The sequence below is a fragment of the Herpailurus yagouaroundi genome, unplaced genomic scaffold, assembly GCF_014898765.1.
Source record: "Herpailurus yagouaroundi ecotype Mexico unplaced genomic scaffold, PumYag 159, whole genome shotgun sequence".
Lineage (NCBI taxonomy): Eukaryota > Metazoa > Chordata > Mammalia > Carnivora > Felidae > Herpailurus > Herpailurus yagouaroundi.
In genome coordinates, this window is record NW_024412400.1 from 2,205,198 (window position 1) to 2,225,163 (window position 19,966).

The following is a 19,966-nucleotide window of genomic DNA, read 5'->3' on the forward strand; positions in this document are numbered from 1 at the left end:
GTTTATGTCCAGCTCATTACTGTTTCTCCTTTACAGGGTCTTATTTCTAACCTGACCCTCGGTTCCAATGTCCTCACGGACTGGATGATCTTCCCGCTGGACACCGAGGATGCAGTGCGCAGCCATCTGGGAGGCTGGCATGGCCGTAACCATGGCCGTCAGGATAATAAAGCCTTTGCCCACCACTCGTCCAACTACACACTCCCGGCCTTTTATGCAGGGAACTTCTCTATTCCCAGCGGGATCCCAGACTTGCCCCAGGACACCTTTATCCAGTTTTCTGGATGGACCAAGGTACGTGTCTTCATGGAAAGTATTTTAGTTCGAGCCTCAAAGATCTGCTTTTTGGCTTCTGACAAAGAACCAAAAAGAGCTGCTGATGAGACGCTGTGTGACAGTTTGGGAGCAGAGAGCTTTCTGTGTTCGTTTACCCAGTCCTCCGTAGTGGCACCTTGGCAGACCTTCGGGGACTCGATGGCCAGCCGGAATGCGTACCGTGTGCCCCATTGTCACTGACTGACAACTTCCTTTAGCAAGTGATGGCTTTCTGGCTTCCCCTAAGAAAAACCGTAGCCCTTTAGATACTGATTATGAGGGACACGTTCTGTTTCTCTTGAAGAAAATTTGGCCCAGGCAGGGGGTGGGTCTCTGGGAGAACTTGTTTTCTGTCCATGTCCAATGCCTACTTCTGTACCCCCACAACACTCCACTTTCATACAGCCTTGCACCCTGGGGGCGCCCACCGTTGTCTCTGTGATCTTCACCTCTTCCTTGGCCATTTTCCTGACTGGTCACCCCCCACCTTTATTCTTTGAAGCCATCCACGTGTCTTCCTTCGCCGTTGTCTTCTTCATTTCAGTCCCATTTTCACCCTGGATGACCTTACCATGACTCAGTTATGCATTCAACAAGTATTTTTCAGTGGCTACTATGTGCCCAAGCTTCGTGCCGGGCACTAAGCGTGCAACAATGAACAAAACCAACTGTGGGACTTGCCCTCATGGAACTTACACTCTAACTGGGGAGACAGACCCAAATCATACAGTCACCCAAATGAGATGGCAAGATGGCAGCTGCAGTGGGTGCTAAAAAGAAACATGGGAGTTGGTAATAACTGGAGTGTTTGACCTTGTCAGGGAGGTCAGGGAAGCGTTCCCTGTAGGAGTGATGCGTGACAGAGATATGGAGGATAAGTGGGAATTGCCATGGCAAAAGGGGGAGGGAACCATGTTGCAGGCAAAAGAGATAGCATGTGCAAAGGCCATGTGGTTGGTTAGGGGGGAAATGAGGGGCGCGAGGAACCAGTAAAGGACCCAAATACATGGTTTGGGGGCGGAGTGTGGTTCAGAGAAGAGACTAGAAAGTGGGTAGAGATGAGATCGGAATAGGCCAGTTACGCCCCATTAATGTCTCGTCGTTATGGTGAGAGCCTTTGAAGCAGGAGAGTGCCATGACATGACTGTGATACGACGAGCCTCTCTGACCCCAGGTGGAGTGAGGGTGCCTGTGGATTTGGGGGAAGCTATCTAGGTGGCTGGACCGTAGTCCCGGGGAGAGACAGGGATGGTGTTAGCTAAGATGGAGAGGATATCAACTATCTGAGAGATATGTGAAACTAAATCAATGAGATGTAATGGTGGATTGGAAATACCCTGGATGCCTCTTAGGTTCCAGGCTGGTGGCTGGGCAGATGGCACCATTTATTCAAAGAAAAGATTTCCAGAGAAAACTTAGGCTGGGAGAGGGAGATCATGAGTTTGGATTTGGACAGATTGAGTCGCGGAGGCCTTTGAGAACAGCTGAGCGAAGGTGCAGGCAGAGGACTGTGGGCCCTGTGCGTGAAGTCAGAGGAGGGACCCGGGCTGGGAATATATGCATGAGATCATCTGCGTGTGGATGGCCATTGAAGACGTGGGATGGAGGAGGTCCTCTAAGGAGAAGGGGTGGAGAAGGAAGCAGAGAGGCACAAACATGGCGGGCAGAGAGTGAGGAGGAGAGCTGGCATTTGTGTTGCCGAGGGGACAAGTAAGAGGAAGACAGAAGCTCTTCTTCTACCGGATTGAGCCACGAGGAGCTCAGTGGGACCCCCAGGAAGTATATGCCAGTGGAGCAAAGCCTCCACAGGCTGCATCGCATGCTACTGAGGAGCGTAAGGCAAAGAAACAAACACCTGAACGTAAATTTGGATACTTGAATATAAACATTCTTGCTGAGAGTTTTGACTCTGGAGAAGAAAAGTATGTAAATAGCTGAAAGAGAAGAGGGCAAATGATACACGCGACATTTAAGAAATGCCCTCTTATATTTTTTGCTTTTTAAATGTTTATGGAAATACATCATTCTGTTTAAAATATTTTCTAATTTACCTAATTGTCTCTTCTTGGACTCATAGATTATTTAGAAATGTGTTATTTAATTCCCATGTGTTTTGTTTGTGGGTTTTTTTTTTTAGTATGTCTTATGTTTATGGATTTCTAATTTAATTCCTCTATAAAATTTCTAGAAGATGGAGAAAAGTCTTTATGACCTTGGATTAGGCAAAGACTTTTTAGATTTGACACCTAAAGCGTGATCCTTAAAGGGGGAAACTGATAAATTGGATTTCATCAAAATTAAAAATGTTTGCTCTTCAAAAGATATCATTAAGGAAATGAAAATCCAAGCTACAGACTAGGAGAAAATATTTTCAAATCATGTGTCTAGCAAAGGCATCTAGAACACATCAAGACTTCTTACAACTCAGTAATAAGAAGATACACAACCCAGTCACAAACTGGAAATTTCGCCAAAGGAGCTATACAAATGGTTGATAAGTACATGAAAAGATGCATAATGCTCAACACCATTAATCATGAGAAAAGTACAAATCAGGGGCACCTGGATGGTTCAGTGGGTGAAGCATCTGACTCTTGATATTGGCTCAGGTCACGATCTCACGGTTGTGAGACTGAGCCCCATGTCGGGCCCTATGCTAACAGCGCGGAGCCTTCTTGGGATTCTCTCTCCCTGCCCCTCCCCTGCTCGTGGGGGTACATGTGCACATGTGCTCTCTCTCTCAAAATAATAAACTTAAAAGAAAAAAGTACAAATCAAAATCCAGTGAAAAACTACTTGACACCCACTAGAACGGCTGTAATAATAACGGATGGAGAGTAACAAATGTTGGCAATGATGTGGAGAAATGAGAACCCTCCTACGTCACTTGTGGGAATGTAAAATGATACAAACACTTTGGAACATGGTTTGGAAATTTCTTCAAACGTTAAATGCAGAATTACCATAGGACTGAGGAGTTCCACTTCTAGGTATACGCCCAAGAGAAATGAAAGCCTATGTCTACCCAAAGACTTATATGAAAATATTCAGAGCAGCATAATTCGTAATAAGCCCAAACTGGAAATTCAAGTGTCCATCAACTGGTGAATGGATAAATGAAACGTGGTATATCCATTCAAAGGAATAGTGCTCGACAGTAGAAAAGAACAGACTACTGATACAAGCTACAGTGTGGGTGGATCTGAAAAACATTATGCTAAGTAAAAGAAGCCAGATATAAAAGACCGTCTATTGTAGGAGTCAGTTTAGAAAAGGCACATCTGTAGAGACAAAAAGTAAGTTGCTAGTTGCCTGCAGGGAATGGTGGTGGAAAGGGAGAGTGACTACAAGTAGATCTGGGGTTTCTTTTTGGGGCGATGGAAATGTTCCCAAATTAAATTGTAGTGAGGGTTTCACAGTCTTCTTAAGTTCATTGAGACTTGTTTCATGACCCGGCATATGGTATATCGTGGTGAACACACTCCAGAATTTTAAGCTTTGATATCCTCTCTCTTGCTACATGTTTCTATCCTCCAAACTCTCAAGCCTCCCCAGCCTGCTCTTGGGTCTTCTTGATGACCTGAAACTCTCCACCATTAAGGCCACAGTTCTTCCCTATCCAGCCTAGATATCACCACTATCCTTTTTTTTAAAGCCATCAATCACTGGCCCCCTTGACCTTCCACTCCATCTCCTTGTTCATCCTCCAATTCTGAGTGGGTCCGCCATTGACCTTTGCTCGTTCACCAGTGACTGAGCACTGCTGGGGGTTCTCTCCAGCACGTTCATCAGGGCCCCGGATCCCCACATTCTCTCCAGCCTCCAGAGGCCCCCCGTGGCCCAGCAGTCTTTGGTCTCTCTTCCCCCTTCCCCAGCTGGTCTTTCTAACCTTCACTTCTCCCCTAAGCCACCTTCCTCCTCCCCCACCCACTCACCCTCCTCGTCTGTTATCAGGTGTAACTCCTTTGTTCCCTCAGCTTCCTGTCAGACTTATCTCTCTGCCTCTACCCTCACTTCCTGCCCGGTGGCCCTAGGAGGAAGTCTAAGCTCTGAATCCCCTCCCTACCTTCTTCCTCCAGACCAGGATCCTGTTCTCATACCTCCTCAGACTGCATTTTGTCAGCCTTTCGGTCTCTCTGTCACCTTCCAGGCTGTGGCCAAGAAGTGACACCTGGAGGCTCTAGGACCCAAACACAAAGTAAAACCCTCCCTGGATCTTCCCACTTTAGCCAGTAGGCTTGTTCATCCTCCCTGCTCCCTCCTTTTCTCCCTCCTTCCTTGTCCCCTTCTCCCTCTCAGTGTCCTCATGTGTCACCTATCTACTTTGTTCAGGCTTTTTCAGTCCCTCGCACGGCCCACCCTGCCATCACATATTCATCTGTCAAGACTGGCATTGACCCCTCTGAGAAAGCTGCTTAGACCCTTAGTCCGGGAAAGGACCAGCCCCGCCCTCCTCTGAGCCCCCTTGTGCCCCACCCAGACTCGTCACACTGAGGCTGGCACCTCGGTTTCACCCACAGGGTCACAAGCTTCAGGAGGGGCGTTTTGTAAAAGGTGCTCAGCGTATTCACCATCCTGCCCACCTCCCGGGGCCTGCTTGCTCTGTAAGTGCCCTCAGGTGAAAGGGTACACAGGTGCCCGTGTTGCTGAGCCCCTGGGAAGAGAGCAGACGGGAACAGTGTAGGCCCTCGGGCAGCCATGTTGGCGATGGGGGGCTTGGCGGGGCGCCGTGGGTACTGGGCCGAGGCAGATGAGAAGCACACCATTGCTCACCAGTTTAGTGCTCTAAGAGAAAGAACTTCCGGGAGGTGCTTAGCAGAAAGAGAACGTGTCCATTTACAGGAATGTTCAGAAGGGCTGGGTGGCTCGGGTGGAGGCCGATCCGACAGATGGATGGCACGTCGCCAGAGCCAGAGGGAGTTCTGTCGGGGTGGCGGAGGGGGAGATTTCAAGCGGGAGCGTGGTAGATGCAAAGGCGAAGAAATGGAAAAGCATGAGACCGTTTTGGTGGGCAGAGGGCGTTCACTTTGGCCAGGTCATGAAGGTGTCACAGCCAAGAGTGCCTGACCCAGGCGTTGAACTCAACATTTTAGAGGCACTGCCTATGTAATCGTCAAGAGCAGGTGTAGGGGCGCCTGGGGGGCTCGGTCGGTTAGGCGTCCGGCTTCGGCTCAGGTCACGATCTCACGGTTCGTGAGTTCAAGCCCCACACTGGGCTCTCTGCTGTCAGCACAGAGCCTGCTTCAGAGCCTCTGTCCCGCTCGCTCTCTGCCCCTCCCCCACTTATGCCCTCTCTCTCTCTCTCTCTCAAAAAAATTAAAAACGTTAAAAAAAGAAAAAGAGCAGGTGTGGTGGATGTCCTGTCATGACCTCTAACTTGTAGACGAGCAGGTCAGGAGAGCTAAGGATCTTGCGTGAGGAGCACAAGTAGGCGACAGAACAGCTCCCTGAGCCCCAGGTCTGACTCGCAGGCCCGCATGGAAAGGCAGGTGGCGTCGTACAGGATCTGGAAGGGCTGCGAGGAGCTTGTGCTGAGCATGTACACGTGGGCTCTTCACGTGTGGACGTTCTACACCTTCGTGTTTGGAAGGTGTATATACATGCAGTATTTACAAATGCGTCAGAAGGCTTGGAACCCCACAAGCCCATCTAATGCACACGTCCTCTCAAAAACGAGTGCACAGCTGTTCACAGCAGCACCCTCCAGAATTATCCAAAATCGACCAGAAGGTGGAAAAGCCCAGATGTCCATCCACTGATGAACGAATAGACGAGATGTTTGTTATATATGGAACAATGGAAGATTATTTGACAGGAAAAAGAAATGAAGCAGTCATGTATGTTACAACGCGGACGGACCCTGAAGGCGTGTTACATGGAAGAAGCCAATCGCAAACCATGCATATGGCAGATTCCATTTATGTGACATGTCCAGAATAGGCAGGTGTACAGACAGAGAATCAGTGGTTGCCTAGAGGAGGGAGAGGGAGAGGCGGGGGTGGGGCTGGGGGGAGAGATGGGGAGTGATGCTAAAGAGTACGAGGTTTCCTTTTGGAGGGATGAAAATACTCTAACGTTGACTGTGGGGATGGTCGCACAGCCGCCAAACTGTGCAGTTGACGTGAGTGGATTGTGTGTGAGGGACACCTCGGTAAAGCAGGCAAGAAGGTCCATCCACAGGATTTGGGGACCTGGGTTGTGTGGGTCCGACGGTCAGAGGACATGCCCATAAAACAGAGCATGCTGCTTTCTGATACTTCCCGGCGTGCACAGTGGCCCCTGTTACTGAGGACGCTCCCAGGCCAGCCCCTGAGGTTCTGAGCCATCCGTGATGCGGAACAAACAGAGCCCACCCCCCCCCCCCATGGGGCACTGAGGTCTGACTTGGGGGAGGATGGGCAGATGTGAGGGTGGGGGAGGGGAGCCGAATGACACTAGAGCCCGAGCCACTCCTAAGCCCCTGCCTCTGGATACACTAGCCCTCCTCGACCCTCCCCGACTGGAGAGGCCCTGTTCTGGCCTCTGGGCCTGTGCTCTTCGGTTGCCGTAAAGAAACTGCCTTGATTTAGTGAACGAAGTCACTGATAAGGCTGATTCACGAGATTCAAAAACTCACTTCTGATTTGGATGTGGCTTTCTGGTTAAGGGCCCAAGCATCAAACTGGGATGTCAGTGGGAAGCAGTCAGGCGTGTTTTGCTGCGCCCGAGAGACTCAGGCCAGTGTTTTGTCTGCACAGAACTCTTATCTGACCACAGGCTCCCTCCGATGGGCAGTGCTCTTCAGCGCCTCGGCCGTGTCACCGTGTGCCATCCCAGTGCCATGTTCTGCCAGCGCACTGGATCCGGGCAGTCGGTCTCCCCTTCCTATGGTGTGCACGAGTCTCCTACCGACACCCGCTGCAGCCTTCCTGCGCGGTTCAGCCACTCGCGGGAGGTTGGGGTGCATAACAGCACGATGATGAGAAGGGTGGGGATAATGTCCCACTTTCCTCAACCAGAACTACACTTTGAAAGCTAAGAATCAAAGTAGAATACTGACTAAAAGTAACTTTTTTATTTTTTGGAGGCCAATGTACCCTTTCTCAAGACGTAAAAAAAAAAAAAAAAAAAAAAAAAATCAAAGTCCAAGAATTTCTAGCAAAGGGCTGACAAAAATCCCTTCGTAGGTTTAAATTATTTCTGCATCTTGCTTTTGAAATTTCCAGCACCCTCATCATTTGGTCTTTCTGGTACCGGTGGGGCGTAGCCACCAGGAAGACCAAATGATTCAAGGACTGGAACTTTGAGTTCCACACCCCAACCTCTGACTTCTGGGGTGGGGGTTGGGAGCTGGAGCTCTGTAAAACCTCTAGAACTTCTGGGCTGGTGGACCCATTCAGGTGCTAGAAGGTGCGCCTGGAGAGGGCAGACGTGAGGAAAATGCTTTCCTGAGTTTCCAGAGTTCTGTGCACCACTCTGGCAAATTCTTGAACCTGAGGAGGAGGAGGTCATGGGGACCCCCAATTTGGAGCTGGTAGTTCAGAAGTATGGGTGACCCCAGACTTGGAACTGGTATCTGAAGTGAAGGCAGTCTTGTGGGTCTGAGCCCTTTGAACTTGTGGGATCTGACCCAGCTCTAGGTAGACGGTGTCCTAATTGAGTTGTTGCACAAGCATCTGGCGTCCAGAGAACTGGAGAACTGGTTGGTGGCGTCGAAACCACCCCAGAAGGAGCCGGGAAGGCAGTGGTCGGAAGCCCATTTGGAAAGGTGGTTTCGTGGCCTCGCGTGTCAAGGAATTTGGGTATCACCTTGAGACCTTTGTAGAAGTAGGGGCAATTAAGAAATAAACGCCATCGTTTCAGATAGTGATAACAATTGGGAAGAGAATAAACATGATGCTGTGACGGAAAGTAAGGCATGGGAGTAAAGACGTTGCTATCTTATATGGCATAAGAGTTACCTGTTGCCATGTAACAAATTCTACCCTAACATTGAGTGGCTTAAACAGTGGTCCGCGTGTATTATTCTCCCAGTTTCTGTGGGTCAGGAATTTGGGACTGGCTCAGCCTGGTGGTTTTGGATCAGGGTCTCTGACGAAGTTATGGTCGAGCTGTCAGCCGGGGCCACGTCACCTGAAGGTTTGACTGGCTGAGAAGGACCCTTCCACGGTGGCTGGCTTGCACGGCTGCCGGGTTGATGTTGGCCGTTGGCAGGAGGCCTTAGTTCTTCCCCACACAGGCCTCTCTGTAGGTTGCTGGAGTGTCCTTATGACGTGGCACTGGCTTTCCCCAGAGGGACAGAGCCAGGCAGAAACTACCCTTTTTATAACCTAGCCTTGGAAGTCACATAGCATTGCCTTCATCACATTCCGTTGGTGAAAAGAGAGTCATTGAGTCCAGTCCCTGATTGGAGGGTAGGAATTAGATTCTGCCTTTTGAAGGGAGAAGTGTTAAGAATGTTTGGACACGGGCACCTGGGTGGCTTAGTTAAGCAACCAACTCTTGATTTCGGCTCAGGTCACCATCTCACAGTTCGTGAGTTCAAGCCCTGGTCGGGTTCCATGCTGAGGGTGTGGAGCCTGCTTGGGATTCTCTCTCACTCCCTCTCTCTACTCCTCCCCCACTTGCACTCCCTCTGTCTGTCTCTCTCTCTCTCAAAAAAAAAGAAAAAAAAATATATATGGACATATATTTAAACCACCACGTAAGGAGTGGTGAAAGGTGCCTCTAGGAGGAGGTGGCCGTTGGGTGAGACCTGAAGGCTGAGACCCGAGTTATCCATGTGAAGAGCCAGAGGAGGAATGTTCCAGAGCTAGGGAGCAGCAAGTGCAAAGGCCCAGAGAAAAAGATCCTGTGAGCCACGGGAGAGTGTGGGGGAAGAGTGTGGCCCCAAGTCAGGGGGTGGTGAATTTGGCTTCTCGTCATTCCAGTGGTGGCTGTTAAGCAGAGAGTGAAAGAATGGACCTGGTTTATAAGCTCATGTCTCTCTGAGACTGGATTATAGGAGGGCAAAGCTTATGCAGAAATTCCTGATGGGAAGCTAAGGTATTATAGCAGTCCTGCGAGTAACTGTGAGCTTGGGTGGTGGGGCAGAGAAGTGCAAGATTTGTACCGAAAAGAAAAGGCAAGGTTTGCTGAAGGATCGGGCATGGTGTTCCAGAGAAAGGAGTCAAGGAGGACGCCAGAGTCAGGCCTGCGCAGTGGGAGGGGTGGGCGTGGTTAATTTCTGACAGTTAGAGGGGACGCTGTGGGGTGGGGAGGCTGGAGCAGGGTGGCTTGGATGCGGGCGGGGATCAGAAGCTCTGTTTTGGACATATTCAGCCTCTAGTAGTTCCTAACTGTCTCCTCATCCCAAGAGGAAGTGGCCCGTCAAGTCTGGAACATAGTAAAAATAAATAAGTAAGTAAGTACGCAAGTACATAAAGCAACCAAGCAGCCAGCTAAGCTATATTCAGTGCGAATACTGGTCTCCATGTTTCTAGACCTAATGGCCATCCTATAGAGGGCCTGTCGGTCTTGAGTCTATACGCAGAAATCTGTGCAAATCCGGAAGTGGGATGCAGTGCAAGTTAAAGGTATGTATTCAGTGCCTGTAGTGGGAGTGCAGAGGTGAGGTACCTGTCCCAGGTTTGGAGCTGTGGGGAAAAGGACCCGGTCGGTAGAACTCACTCCGGAGTGGAGCCCCATGGGGAGGAACCACCTTCTGCCCCCACACTCCTCTGTAGCTGTCCTTGCCACCACGAGCAGCACCCCCACGTTGCAATGTCCCCCCGATGCTTCTCAGGACCTGTCTGTCTTACCGTCCTGGCCGGTGACGTCTGACATGAGGAACCACTCCCTCCCTGGAAACCCTTCCCGTGACTTCTGCGCCGAAAGCCCTCCACCATTTCCTTCCCCCGTCTGTTCTTCCCGGGGCTTCTCTTTCAGCTTCTAGGCTGCAGTCCTCAGGACCTGATCCCGGGTCCCCTTCAGACACTGCCAGGGGGCGTCGTCCTCAGACGTGTGCCGGCGACACCCAGGTTCCCGGGTCCCACTCAGCATTTGCGGGGACCCAGAGAGCCACATCCGGACGCCAGTGTGGCCTGCGCCGGAGCTGCGTGAGGCAAAACAGGCCTCTTCCTCCTCAGCAGCCCTGATGTCTGCTCTTCTGCCGGAGAAGGAGAAGTGGTCCAGGCAGAAAGAATGAGGCTCGGGTGTTTGGGCAGCAGCCCGTTCCTCCAGCTCACCCTTTGGAGCGCGGGCAGGCTGGGCGGTTCTGCTCACGGCTGCACGCCCTTCCGGTCAGCGAGGAGGCCGTGCTCCTGGACGTTGGCAGCCTGTCCACTGAGGTGACAGAGGAGATCGGGCCGTGTCCCTCTCATCGTCCGGCAAGCTATTCCAGGCTTGTTCATACAGTGACCGGCACGGTTCCCAGAAAGAACGCCGGTGTGCAAGCCTTCTTCTTCTTCTTCTTCTTTTTTTTTTTTTTTTTTGCCATTTAATTTAATTTATTTTTTTAATTTTCATCCAAGTTGGCTAGCATATAGTGTAACAGTGATTTCAGGAGTAGATTCCTTAGTGCCCCTGACCCATTCAGCCCATCCCCCCCTCCCACAACCCCTCAGTAACCCTCTGTTTGTTCTCCATATTTAAGAGTCTCTTCTGTTTTGTCCCCCTTCCTGTTTTTATATTATTTTTGTTTCCCTTCCCTTATGTTCATCTGTTTTGTCTCTTAAAGTCCTCATGTGAGTGAAGTCATATGATATTTCTCTTTCTGTGACTAATTTCACATAGCATAATACCCTCCGGTTCCATCCACGTAGTTGCAAATGGCAAGATTTCATTGTTTTTGATTGCCGAGTTATACTCCATTGTGTGTGTGTACACACCCTATCTTCTTTATCCATTCATCCATCGATGGACATTTGGGCTCTTTCCATACTTTGGCTATTGTCGATAGTCCTGCTATAAACATGGGGGTGCATGTGTCCCTTCGAAACAGCACACCTGTATCCTTTGGATAAATGCCTAGTAGTGCAATTGCTGGGTCGTAGGGTAGTTTTTAGTTTTTTGAGGGAGCTCCAGACTGTTTTCCAGAGTGACTGCCCCGGTTTGCATTCCCACCAGCAGTGCAAAAGAGATCCTCTTTCTCTGCATCGTCGCCAACATCTGTTGTTGTCTGAGTTGTTAATGTTAGTCATTCTGACAGGTGTGAGGTGGTATCTCATTGTGGTTTTGATTTATGTTTCCCTGATGATGAGTGATGTTGACCATTCTTTCATGTGTCGGTTGGCCATCTGGATGTCTTCCTTGCAGAAGTGTCTATTCTTGTCTTTTGCCCATTTCTTCACTGGATTATTTTTTGGGTGTTGAGTTTGATAAGTTCTTTGTAGATTTTGGATACTGACCCTTTATCCGATATGTCGTTTGCAAATGTCTTCTCCCATTCCGTCAGCTGCTTTTTAGTTTTGCTGATTGTTCCCTTTGCTGTGCAGAAGCTTTTTATTTTGATGAGGTCCCAGTAGTTCATTTTTGCTTTGGTTTCCCTTGCCTGCGGAGACGTGTTGAGTAAGAAGTTGCTGCGGCCAAGATCAGAGAGGTTTTTGCCTGCTTTCTCCTCGAGGATTTTGATGGCTTCCTTTCTTACGTTGAGGTCTTTCATCATTTTGAGTTTATTTTTCTGTATGATGTAAGAAAGTGGTCCAGGTTCATTTTCCTGCATGTCGCTGTCCAGTTTTCCCAGCACCGTTTGCTGAAGAGACTGTCTTTATTCCATTGGATATTCTTTCCTGCTTTGTCAAAGATTCGTTGGCCATACGTTTGTGGGTCCATTTCTGGGTTCTCTATTCTGTTCCATCGATCTGAGTGTCTGTTCTTGTGCCGGTCCCATACTGTCTTGGTGGTTACAGCTTTGTGATACAGCTTGAAGTCCAGGATTGTGACACCAAGATTGCTTTGGCTACTCGGGGTCTTTTCTGGTTCCAGTGTGCAAGGCTTCCTAAGGCCCAGGTCAGAATTCACAAGTCACTTCTTCCATGTTCTTTGGCCAGGGCGTTCACTAGACCAGCTGGATTCGAGGAATGAAGGAACAGATTCTGGCTCTCGACAGGGGGAGCTGCACAGAACTGTGGCCATTTCTGCAACCTGCCACAGGTCTCAGCACTCTTGACCCTCCTTTCATTCTGAATCCGATAAGCTTTTTAACTCTTGGCCTGATTTTCAGTTGTTTTTACCCCCTACAAAGTACTGTTTCCACCTAATTCATTGCTTCCCAGTCACAAGTCCTGTGAGCTTGGAAACAAGATAATCTTTCCATATATATATATATATATATATATATAAATTTAGCAACAAAACGAGACACCCGGCTGGCTTATGAGTCCATAGAGCACATGCAACTCTTGGTCTTGGGGTCATGAGTTCAAGCCCCATGTTGGCCCTAGAGCTTACTTTATTTTATTTTTACTTTTTTTTTTTTTTTTTTTTTTTTACTGTTTATTTATTTTTGAGAGAGAGGGATACAGAATCCAAAGCAGGCTCCAGGCACTGAACTGTCAGCACAGAGCCCGATGTGGGGTTCGAACGCATGAACCGTGAGATCATGACCTGAGCCAGAGTCGGACGCTTAACCGACTGAGCCACCCAGGCGCCCCAGGCATAGAGCTTACTTTAAAATATAAATAAATAAAATTTAAAAATGTCTTAAAATGTAGTGACAAACTTGTGAGAATTACATGTACACAGCAGTAAATACGCTCTGACTTGAAGGGGGTCTCCTGCAGTTTGCCGTGCGTGGGATGGCTGCCGGGAGGCAGTTTTTGCACACCGGTTCTTATTTCTGGTCCAGGTATGTGACAGAGCACGGTGCCCACTGTCGGGTAAGGTCCTAAAAAGGTCAAGCGATGGTAGAACTTCAGGGGCTGAGAAGGAAAGGAATTCATGTCTGGGGCTGGATAAAAGGAGGAAGTGATTCATCTTTTATGCTAATTTATATTTCCATGGCTTTAGTTCTAGTTGGATCTGTCATAAAATACAGAGACCGTAGAGGTATTTATTACCCCAAGACCGCGGAGGAAGTGAGGGGGTGTGATTTGCATCAGCTCTGACCCCTTTGGCTCTGAAGGAAACGGAGCATTAATTTTCCCTCGTGAAGTGCGGTGCAAGGTCTCTTTCCTATCTTATCTAAGCAAGCCCCTCACTCTTTTACCGTTTTTTTAAAAATTCTTTCTTTTCTACCGTGTTGGCATCACAACCGCTCGTTAATTGTGTGTCATGACAGCCCTCTAAGCTTGAGAAACTTCTCTCAGAGTCGGACAAAGTCCGTGTCCAACCAGAGCTTGCTGATTTCAAAGGAACTCTCAAGCAAGTTCGAAAAATGTGAAACTGTGACTTAAAACAGCATTGACATTTTGCTTGAAGTTCTTAGGAGAGGATGGTGTCTGTCTAGAGGATTTAAAACAGACACACATCTGTCTGATTAACAGAGAAGCAGGTCACACATTTCCGGAAACCTAACATTTATGGGAACGATGATCACCTTGGTGACAATAGCAGAGGGGGCAGCCCACCAGAGGTCAAGCCATGGTCAGAGAAAGACTTTGTCATGGAACTCTTTTAGCTGGGACAGCCCCAGAAAGCCCCAGAAGCCACTGGGGTTCGCTCTGCAAATGCTGGGCCCTGATGGGGCTCGCCGTATTAAGAATGAGTCTACTTTTGGGGCACCTGGTGGCTCAGTCGCTTAGGCAACCATCTTTGGCTCAGGTCACGAGCTCACGGTTCATGAGTTTGAGCCGCGCGTCGGGCTCTGTGCTGACAGCTCAGCACAGATTCTGTGTCTCCCTCTGTCTCTGCCCCTCCCCTGCTCACACTCTGTCTCTGTTTAAAATAAACAAACATTTAAAAAAAAAAAAGAATGAGCCTACTTTTACCATCACATTTACCAACATGTGCGTACTCTCCCCCCGCCCCTAATAATTTCAGCATAACTTTTTAAAGAAAAACAGTAATCAGAGTGCGTGTAGTTTTTCATAGAATTTTTAAAAATTTGATGCTTTTAGAGTAATTTTTGAGTAACAAATCACAGTGCTGATCGAGGAGAAACAAATGCAAATATTTTCTCTCTCTTCCGGTGACCAAGTGTCTCTAAAACTCTTGAGCTGGGAGCAGAGGGTCATGGAATATCCTTTCAGTAGGACTCCGTGTCACCTCGTTGTTGAATCTGGTGTCAGGCAGAATTATCAGCCAGTCTCCCCTAATGAGTGCTGCTAGGTATATACTGAGTATCACCGCTGAGTGCTGACAGTCTCGCTTCGAACAAGACGAACGAAGTTTCTTCCTTTCGTAGAATGTATGCTGGAAATAGCTGATAAGCCGATAATCAGACAAATGGTACCCATGTCAAATAATGACAATGACTAGAATAAAAAGAAGAGACCGAGGGGGCAGTAGGTGACCTGGACTGGAAGGCCCGGTATCATGGGTGGCCATGGCTCTTCTCCCTGAGGGGGTGACGATGGGGTTGAGATCTCTGTGGTCCGAAAGTTGGGGGCCTGGGGGAACAGCTATCAGGCAGCCGGAACAGTGGCCGCACTGGGGATACCGGCTTGGCGTGTCCGAGTGATGGCGAAGAGTCCCGTGCGGGTGTGAGTGGCACAGACAGGGCAGGGAGGAAGCAGGCAGGAGGCCGTCTGGGGGCCATGGGTCAAGGTCAGAGGCAAGAACACGCAAAAAGCGTCTGACTTCTGGCTTTCGCTCTGCTATGGTGCAGAGCAAGGGTTCTAGAGTTCATAAAGGGAGTCGGGGGCCCTGTGAGGAGCCTACAGGAATCTGAGACCGCATGGGTTGTGACTTTGTCTAGAAGACGGCTAGCCACACATGGCCGTGACGTTTACGTTTAAATTAACGAAAAATAATGAAAACTCGGTCCCTCCTTCACATTACCCCATTTTAAGCGCTCAACAGCCGTGGCTGAGTGCACGTAGCTGCTGGGTTGGGCAGCACAGAACACTGTAACGTTGCAGAAAGTTCTGTTGAACGGCGGTCCTTCCGAGCTGTGGGACTATGGCCCATTCTTTGCAAATTGTCTGTTCTTTCCAAGGTCCTGATTCCTCTCCAGGAAGGGCAACCAAACCACCTTAAACTTCATTTAATGCCTATTCTTTTAGGAGCTAAGAGTGGAGGGAAATTTTGTATTGGAGAAATTCATAGCTTTTGAGAATTAACCAAGGCCACGAAAGGTGTAAAGGAAAGTCAGATGGAAGATGCAGGGCACCGTCCCCAGAAAGCGGAGGGTCATCTGGGTGAGGCAGGAGGCAGAGTTCATAGGGGAGCGGAAGGCCCCACAACAGGCCACAGGTAGTCATTTGGGGGAGGAAAGAAAAGCCGGACCAGATTGTGCTGTGTCCAGAATTAAGGAAGCAGCAAAGTCATGTCCACTTGGATGAGCACCTGGGAGCGACAGTTTGGGATTGTGTCTGTGTGTCACAGTGTAGACTGTGGGGCCACTGTTTCCTAGGAGGAGCGGGACCTCACCCCCGCGTGGGATGAGCCGGGAAAGCGGAAGTCGGGGGAGGGGCCGGGGGGTCACGGGCAGACACACTGAGCAGACCTGCCCCCTGGTCAGGCCGGCGCCTCCAGGCTCTCGGGAGCAAGTCTTGCTGCCCGAGTGGTGCTGTGGGGAGCTTCCAAGCAGGTCTTAGGGACTGTTGCCCAGTGAGGCCACTGCACTGTTGGTCTGTGGGGCAGCACTTGGGAAGACGAGCTGGGCACGGGACAGGCTCACCCGCAGGCGCCCCTGGTTCCGTCAGTCCGGTGTCTCTGTGACATCGCACCCCGGGAGCAGCCCCTTCCACGTGCCCAGCCTCAGCTTTAGCCCAGAACGCGCTGGCAAAGGGCATCCGGGGAAACCGTTCCCGGCTTTCAGGCAGACACGCCCATCCGGCACCAGAGACGTGAGGGGCGGTCCCTTGGAGTCTCAGGAAAGGAAACCGTGGGTGGGAGAATGGACCGGACCTGCAGTCGTCCACCTCGTCACTCAGCCGGGAGCTGGCGTGGCCTCTGCCCGGACACATTGTGGCGCCCGTGTGCTCTCGCCGCCCTCCCACCGCTCTGCCCTTGAACCCGTCTCCTCCTCGGCCTCGAAAGTAAAGTGCTGCTCTTCTCTACTACTGCAAAAACAAGGCACCGGCAGATCTTACCCTGATAAAAACCCGATAAAGCTGTCGTTGCGTATGCCTGGTAGGAAGGATCGAGATAGCGCGTCCTGCGGTGAAAACAAGAGTAAAATATTCTGAGAACTGTAAAACTGTCATCCTTTCTCTAAATGACTTAACCCAACAGACAGGTGGTTTTCAATCACTGGCTTCCCTTTGCAGGCATGTGAAAGCCAAGATCTTTTTACGGTAGCGGGAGGAGCGCCGTCCCTCCCTGGGCTCGGCCCCGGCGCCAGCCGCCGTGCTGACCGCCAGACAGCGCCTGCTGCCTCCCGCTGTCCCCGGTCACCAGTGTGAGCGGCACCTGCCCGAGCTCGGGCAGCCAGGAAGGAGCAGGACTGAGATTTGAACCCGGGTAGGAAATTCAGACAGAGTGAGGATAAAGGGGGCACCTGGAGGCTGAAAATTCCCCAAAGTGGGCAACGGAGTAATTTGAGGTGAGCAGCCACAGCATGTGGGGGGTCGGGGCTCGGCAGGTGACGCCACGGCCGCACCTCCTCCAAGGTGGCTCCTTCATCTCCCATACATTCATTCTCCCTCTCTGTCCCTCTCTTGCTCTCCCCTTTTTCCCTCTCTCTCTTCCTCTGTGATAGAATGTTCCGTTTATTCGGCCAACTGTTAAGTCCTACTCTATGAGCAAACCCTAGCCCATGCGGGGGGTCTCTGTAGACACACCCAAACGCCCCTCTCCTTTTTTTTTTTTTTTAATAATTTTTTTAAGTTGATTTATTTGAGTGCGAACAGGGGAGGGGCACAGAGAGAAAGAATCCCCAGCAGGTTCTGCAGGGTCAACACAGAGCCTGATATGGGGCTCGAACTCATGAAACCGTGAGATCAATGACCCGAGCCAAAATCAAGAGTCGGACGCTTATTACAAAACTGTAACCATCTAGACAGTATGTGACTGGCACAAGAACAGACAATCAGACCAATGGAACAGGATAGAGAACCTAGAAATGGACCCGCAAAGGTATGGCCAACGAATCTTTGACAAAGCAGGAAAGAATATCCAATGGAATAAAGACAGTCTCTTCAGCAAACGGTGCTGGGAAAACTGGACAGCGACATGCAGGAAAATGAACCTGGACCACTTTCTTATACCACTTTTCTTATATTTCTGTCTCTGCAGGGTCAGGTGTGGATTAATGGCTTTAACCTTGGTCGATATTGGCCAGGGCGGGGCCCCCAGGTGACTTTGTTTGTGCCACGGCACATCCTGATAACATCAGCCCCAAACACCATCATGGTGCTGGAACTGGAGCACGCGCCCTGTGATGACAGTGGCCCGGAACTGTGCACCGTGGAGTTTGTGGACAGGCCGCTCATCAGTGCTACTCCGACCTCCAGTCATCCCCTGCCAGACCTGTCTGATCGAGACTCGGGATTGGACCGTGTCTGATGGCTAAACACTGTGACCCTTTGGAGTTTCAGCCTTGCACATAACTCACGTATCCCTCGCGTAATGCCAACATTCCCTGGAAAGTCCTATTGGAAAATAGATTTAGCACGGGTGTTTTCTCCTGGGGTTGTCCGGGCAGCCTCGCGGTGGCTGGCAGGGGCCACAGGGGACGCGTGATGAGGGTGGCCACACGGTCACGCACAGTGAGGCCGCACAGTCGAAATGGAAGCTTCAAAGGTGTTCCTGATTTTTATTTTGAAAGAATCATGTTGTCTTTTTGTTAAATAAAATTTTCTTCAAATGACGTTAACTGTTTTTAATGTTGAGCAGGTATTAAATTTTAGGTTCTGATTTAAATCATAACTAGACTTGAGTGGGTCGAATAAGCCACTTCACTAACTTGCGGTTCAAAGGAATGGAAAATAGTCTTGGTTTGATCCACTGGACTGCTGCTTCTCTGATCCTCACTTGACTTCCTTTTGTGTTTCTGTGATGTCAACGAGGTAGCCCATCAATGCAGCTCAAAACCATTGTGCGAACGACCTGAAGCCTCAGCAGCGGGAGAGGGTACATAGTAGGGCACCCCTGCGCAGTAGGATATCGCATAGCCACGAAAATGGGACGTAGGACCGTACATGAAAACGCTCTCGTGGTTTGGTGGGCGAAGAAAGCAGATTACCTTAAGTTTGGTCCCATTCTGTGTGTTTAGACAAAACAACTGCACATACGCACACGACACAGGCCTGACCACACGTCACAGACACACATACGCATGAGCGTGCGTGCTGTGCACGTACACAGATCACGGCCTTCCAGGACAGGCGTGTCCTGCCGTGGGGCAGTAGCTCTCATGGGTTGAGCCCTTGACCTATTCCATGTCTGGTTCTGCGCATACTTAATGCGCTCGCCCCTCACAAGGACCAAGGAATGTGCCATCGCCTTCCCCGGTTTGCCCAGCCACACAGCTGTAAACGGTGGTAGAGACAGGGTCTGAAGCCGCGTAGCCTGGTGCCAGCTTCTAGGCACCCTCTGCACACGTCCCACACCAACGCATGCTCATGTTCCCCCGGGAAAGAATCGGAACAACATAAACCAAAATGTTCATCGATCATGCCGGGGTGGTAAGCGTTTGAGAAAGAGTTCGCTTTTTCCTTTTGCCCACCTGAGTTTTAAGTCCTTTACAGAAAAGATGCGCCATCTGTCAAGGGAGGAAGAAAGGAAAGACTTCTGATGCTCATCTGCAATACATCTCCATGATCGTGTCCTTTACCCTTCTCATGGACACCAGTGAGGAATGTGGAATTCACCAGGGAGAATCACGGCTCTGGCTGAGTCAGCTGGCAGAAGGCGTCTCTAGGTTGAGACTAACAGAACCTAGAACTTTCTTTAGGATTGTTTTCTGCGGCATCTTTGTGTACATGTCCTGCATTTGATGGTTGAGGGACACCATGGGGCGAAGGAGGTGCTGCGTAGACTTAGGTCATCATTTCTTTATCTTTCACTGCTAGTTACCGACAACTTAGAAAATGAGACTCCAGAACTGTGCCCACTTACGAGCTTCGGGAAGAAATGTGAGACGGTTCCTTGTGAAGCATTATGGATGTTGGTAAGTCGCACCTCCGCTGTTGCAGGTACTACCTGTCGAGGCTCCAGAAGGCTCAGGCGGTGGAGTGGGATCTCCTCGCGGGAGTGTGTGCTTCCATTCTGTTCGCCCCGTCTTCTGAACCACGCTCAGGTAGGCAGCAGTAAGCCCGCCTGACACATGAAAACGTTGGAGGCTTAAGCAGGAGGCGGAGTCAGATTCCCATCTCGTCTGTCTCTGTCCAAAGCCAGTGTTCTTTCTGTCTTGTCAGTGTGAGAGAATCTCTCCCACAGCACTGTGACATCCCTTGTCCAGGATGTCATGTTCCGGAAAACCAGAATTCGATACATAAATTGTACCACCCGTGACTCTGCACGTCCCATCCAGCTCTCCACACTACCTTGGGGAGGTATTCATTTCACCTTCTGTGATGCCATTTTTTTTTAATGTTCATTTATTTTTGAGAAAGAGGGAGACAGAGCATGAGTGGGGGAGGGGCAC

At 49.9% G+C, this 19,966-nt stretch overlaps 1 protein-coding gene across 4 annotated transcripts in view; it reads left to right on the top strand.

Annotated features, from left to right (window-relative positions):
- Nucleotides 1-19,622, top strand: part of GLB1 (galactosidase beta 1) — an 87,820-nt gene extending 68,198 nt beyond the window's left edge. The window contains exons 15-16 of one of the 4 annotated variants that reach the window (XM_040479657.1): nt 37-294; nt 19,515-19,622. In XM_040479657.1, coding sequence (XP_040335591.1) covers nt 37-294; nt 19,515-19,607 — 351 coding nt within the window. In that variant the 3' untranslated portion in view covers nt 19,608-19,622. Of the gene's footprint in view, nt 1-36; nt 295-16,646; nt 17,188-17,613; nt 18,189-19,391; nt 19,422-19,514 lie in introns of those variants that run through there. The other 3 variants (XM_040479658.1, XM_040479656.1, XM_040479655.1) reach the window with 3 other exon arrangements.
- The last annotated feature ends 344 nt before the right edge of the window (nt 19,623-19,966 follow it).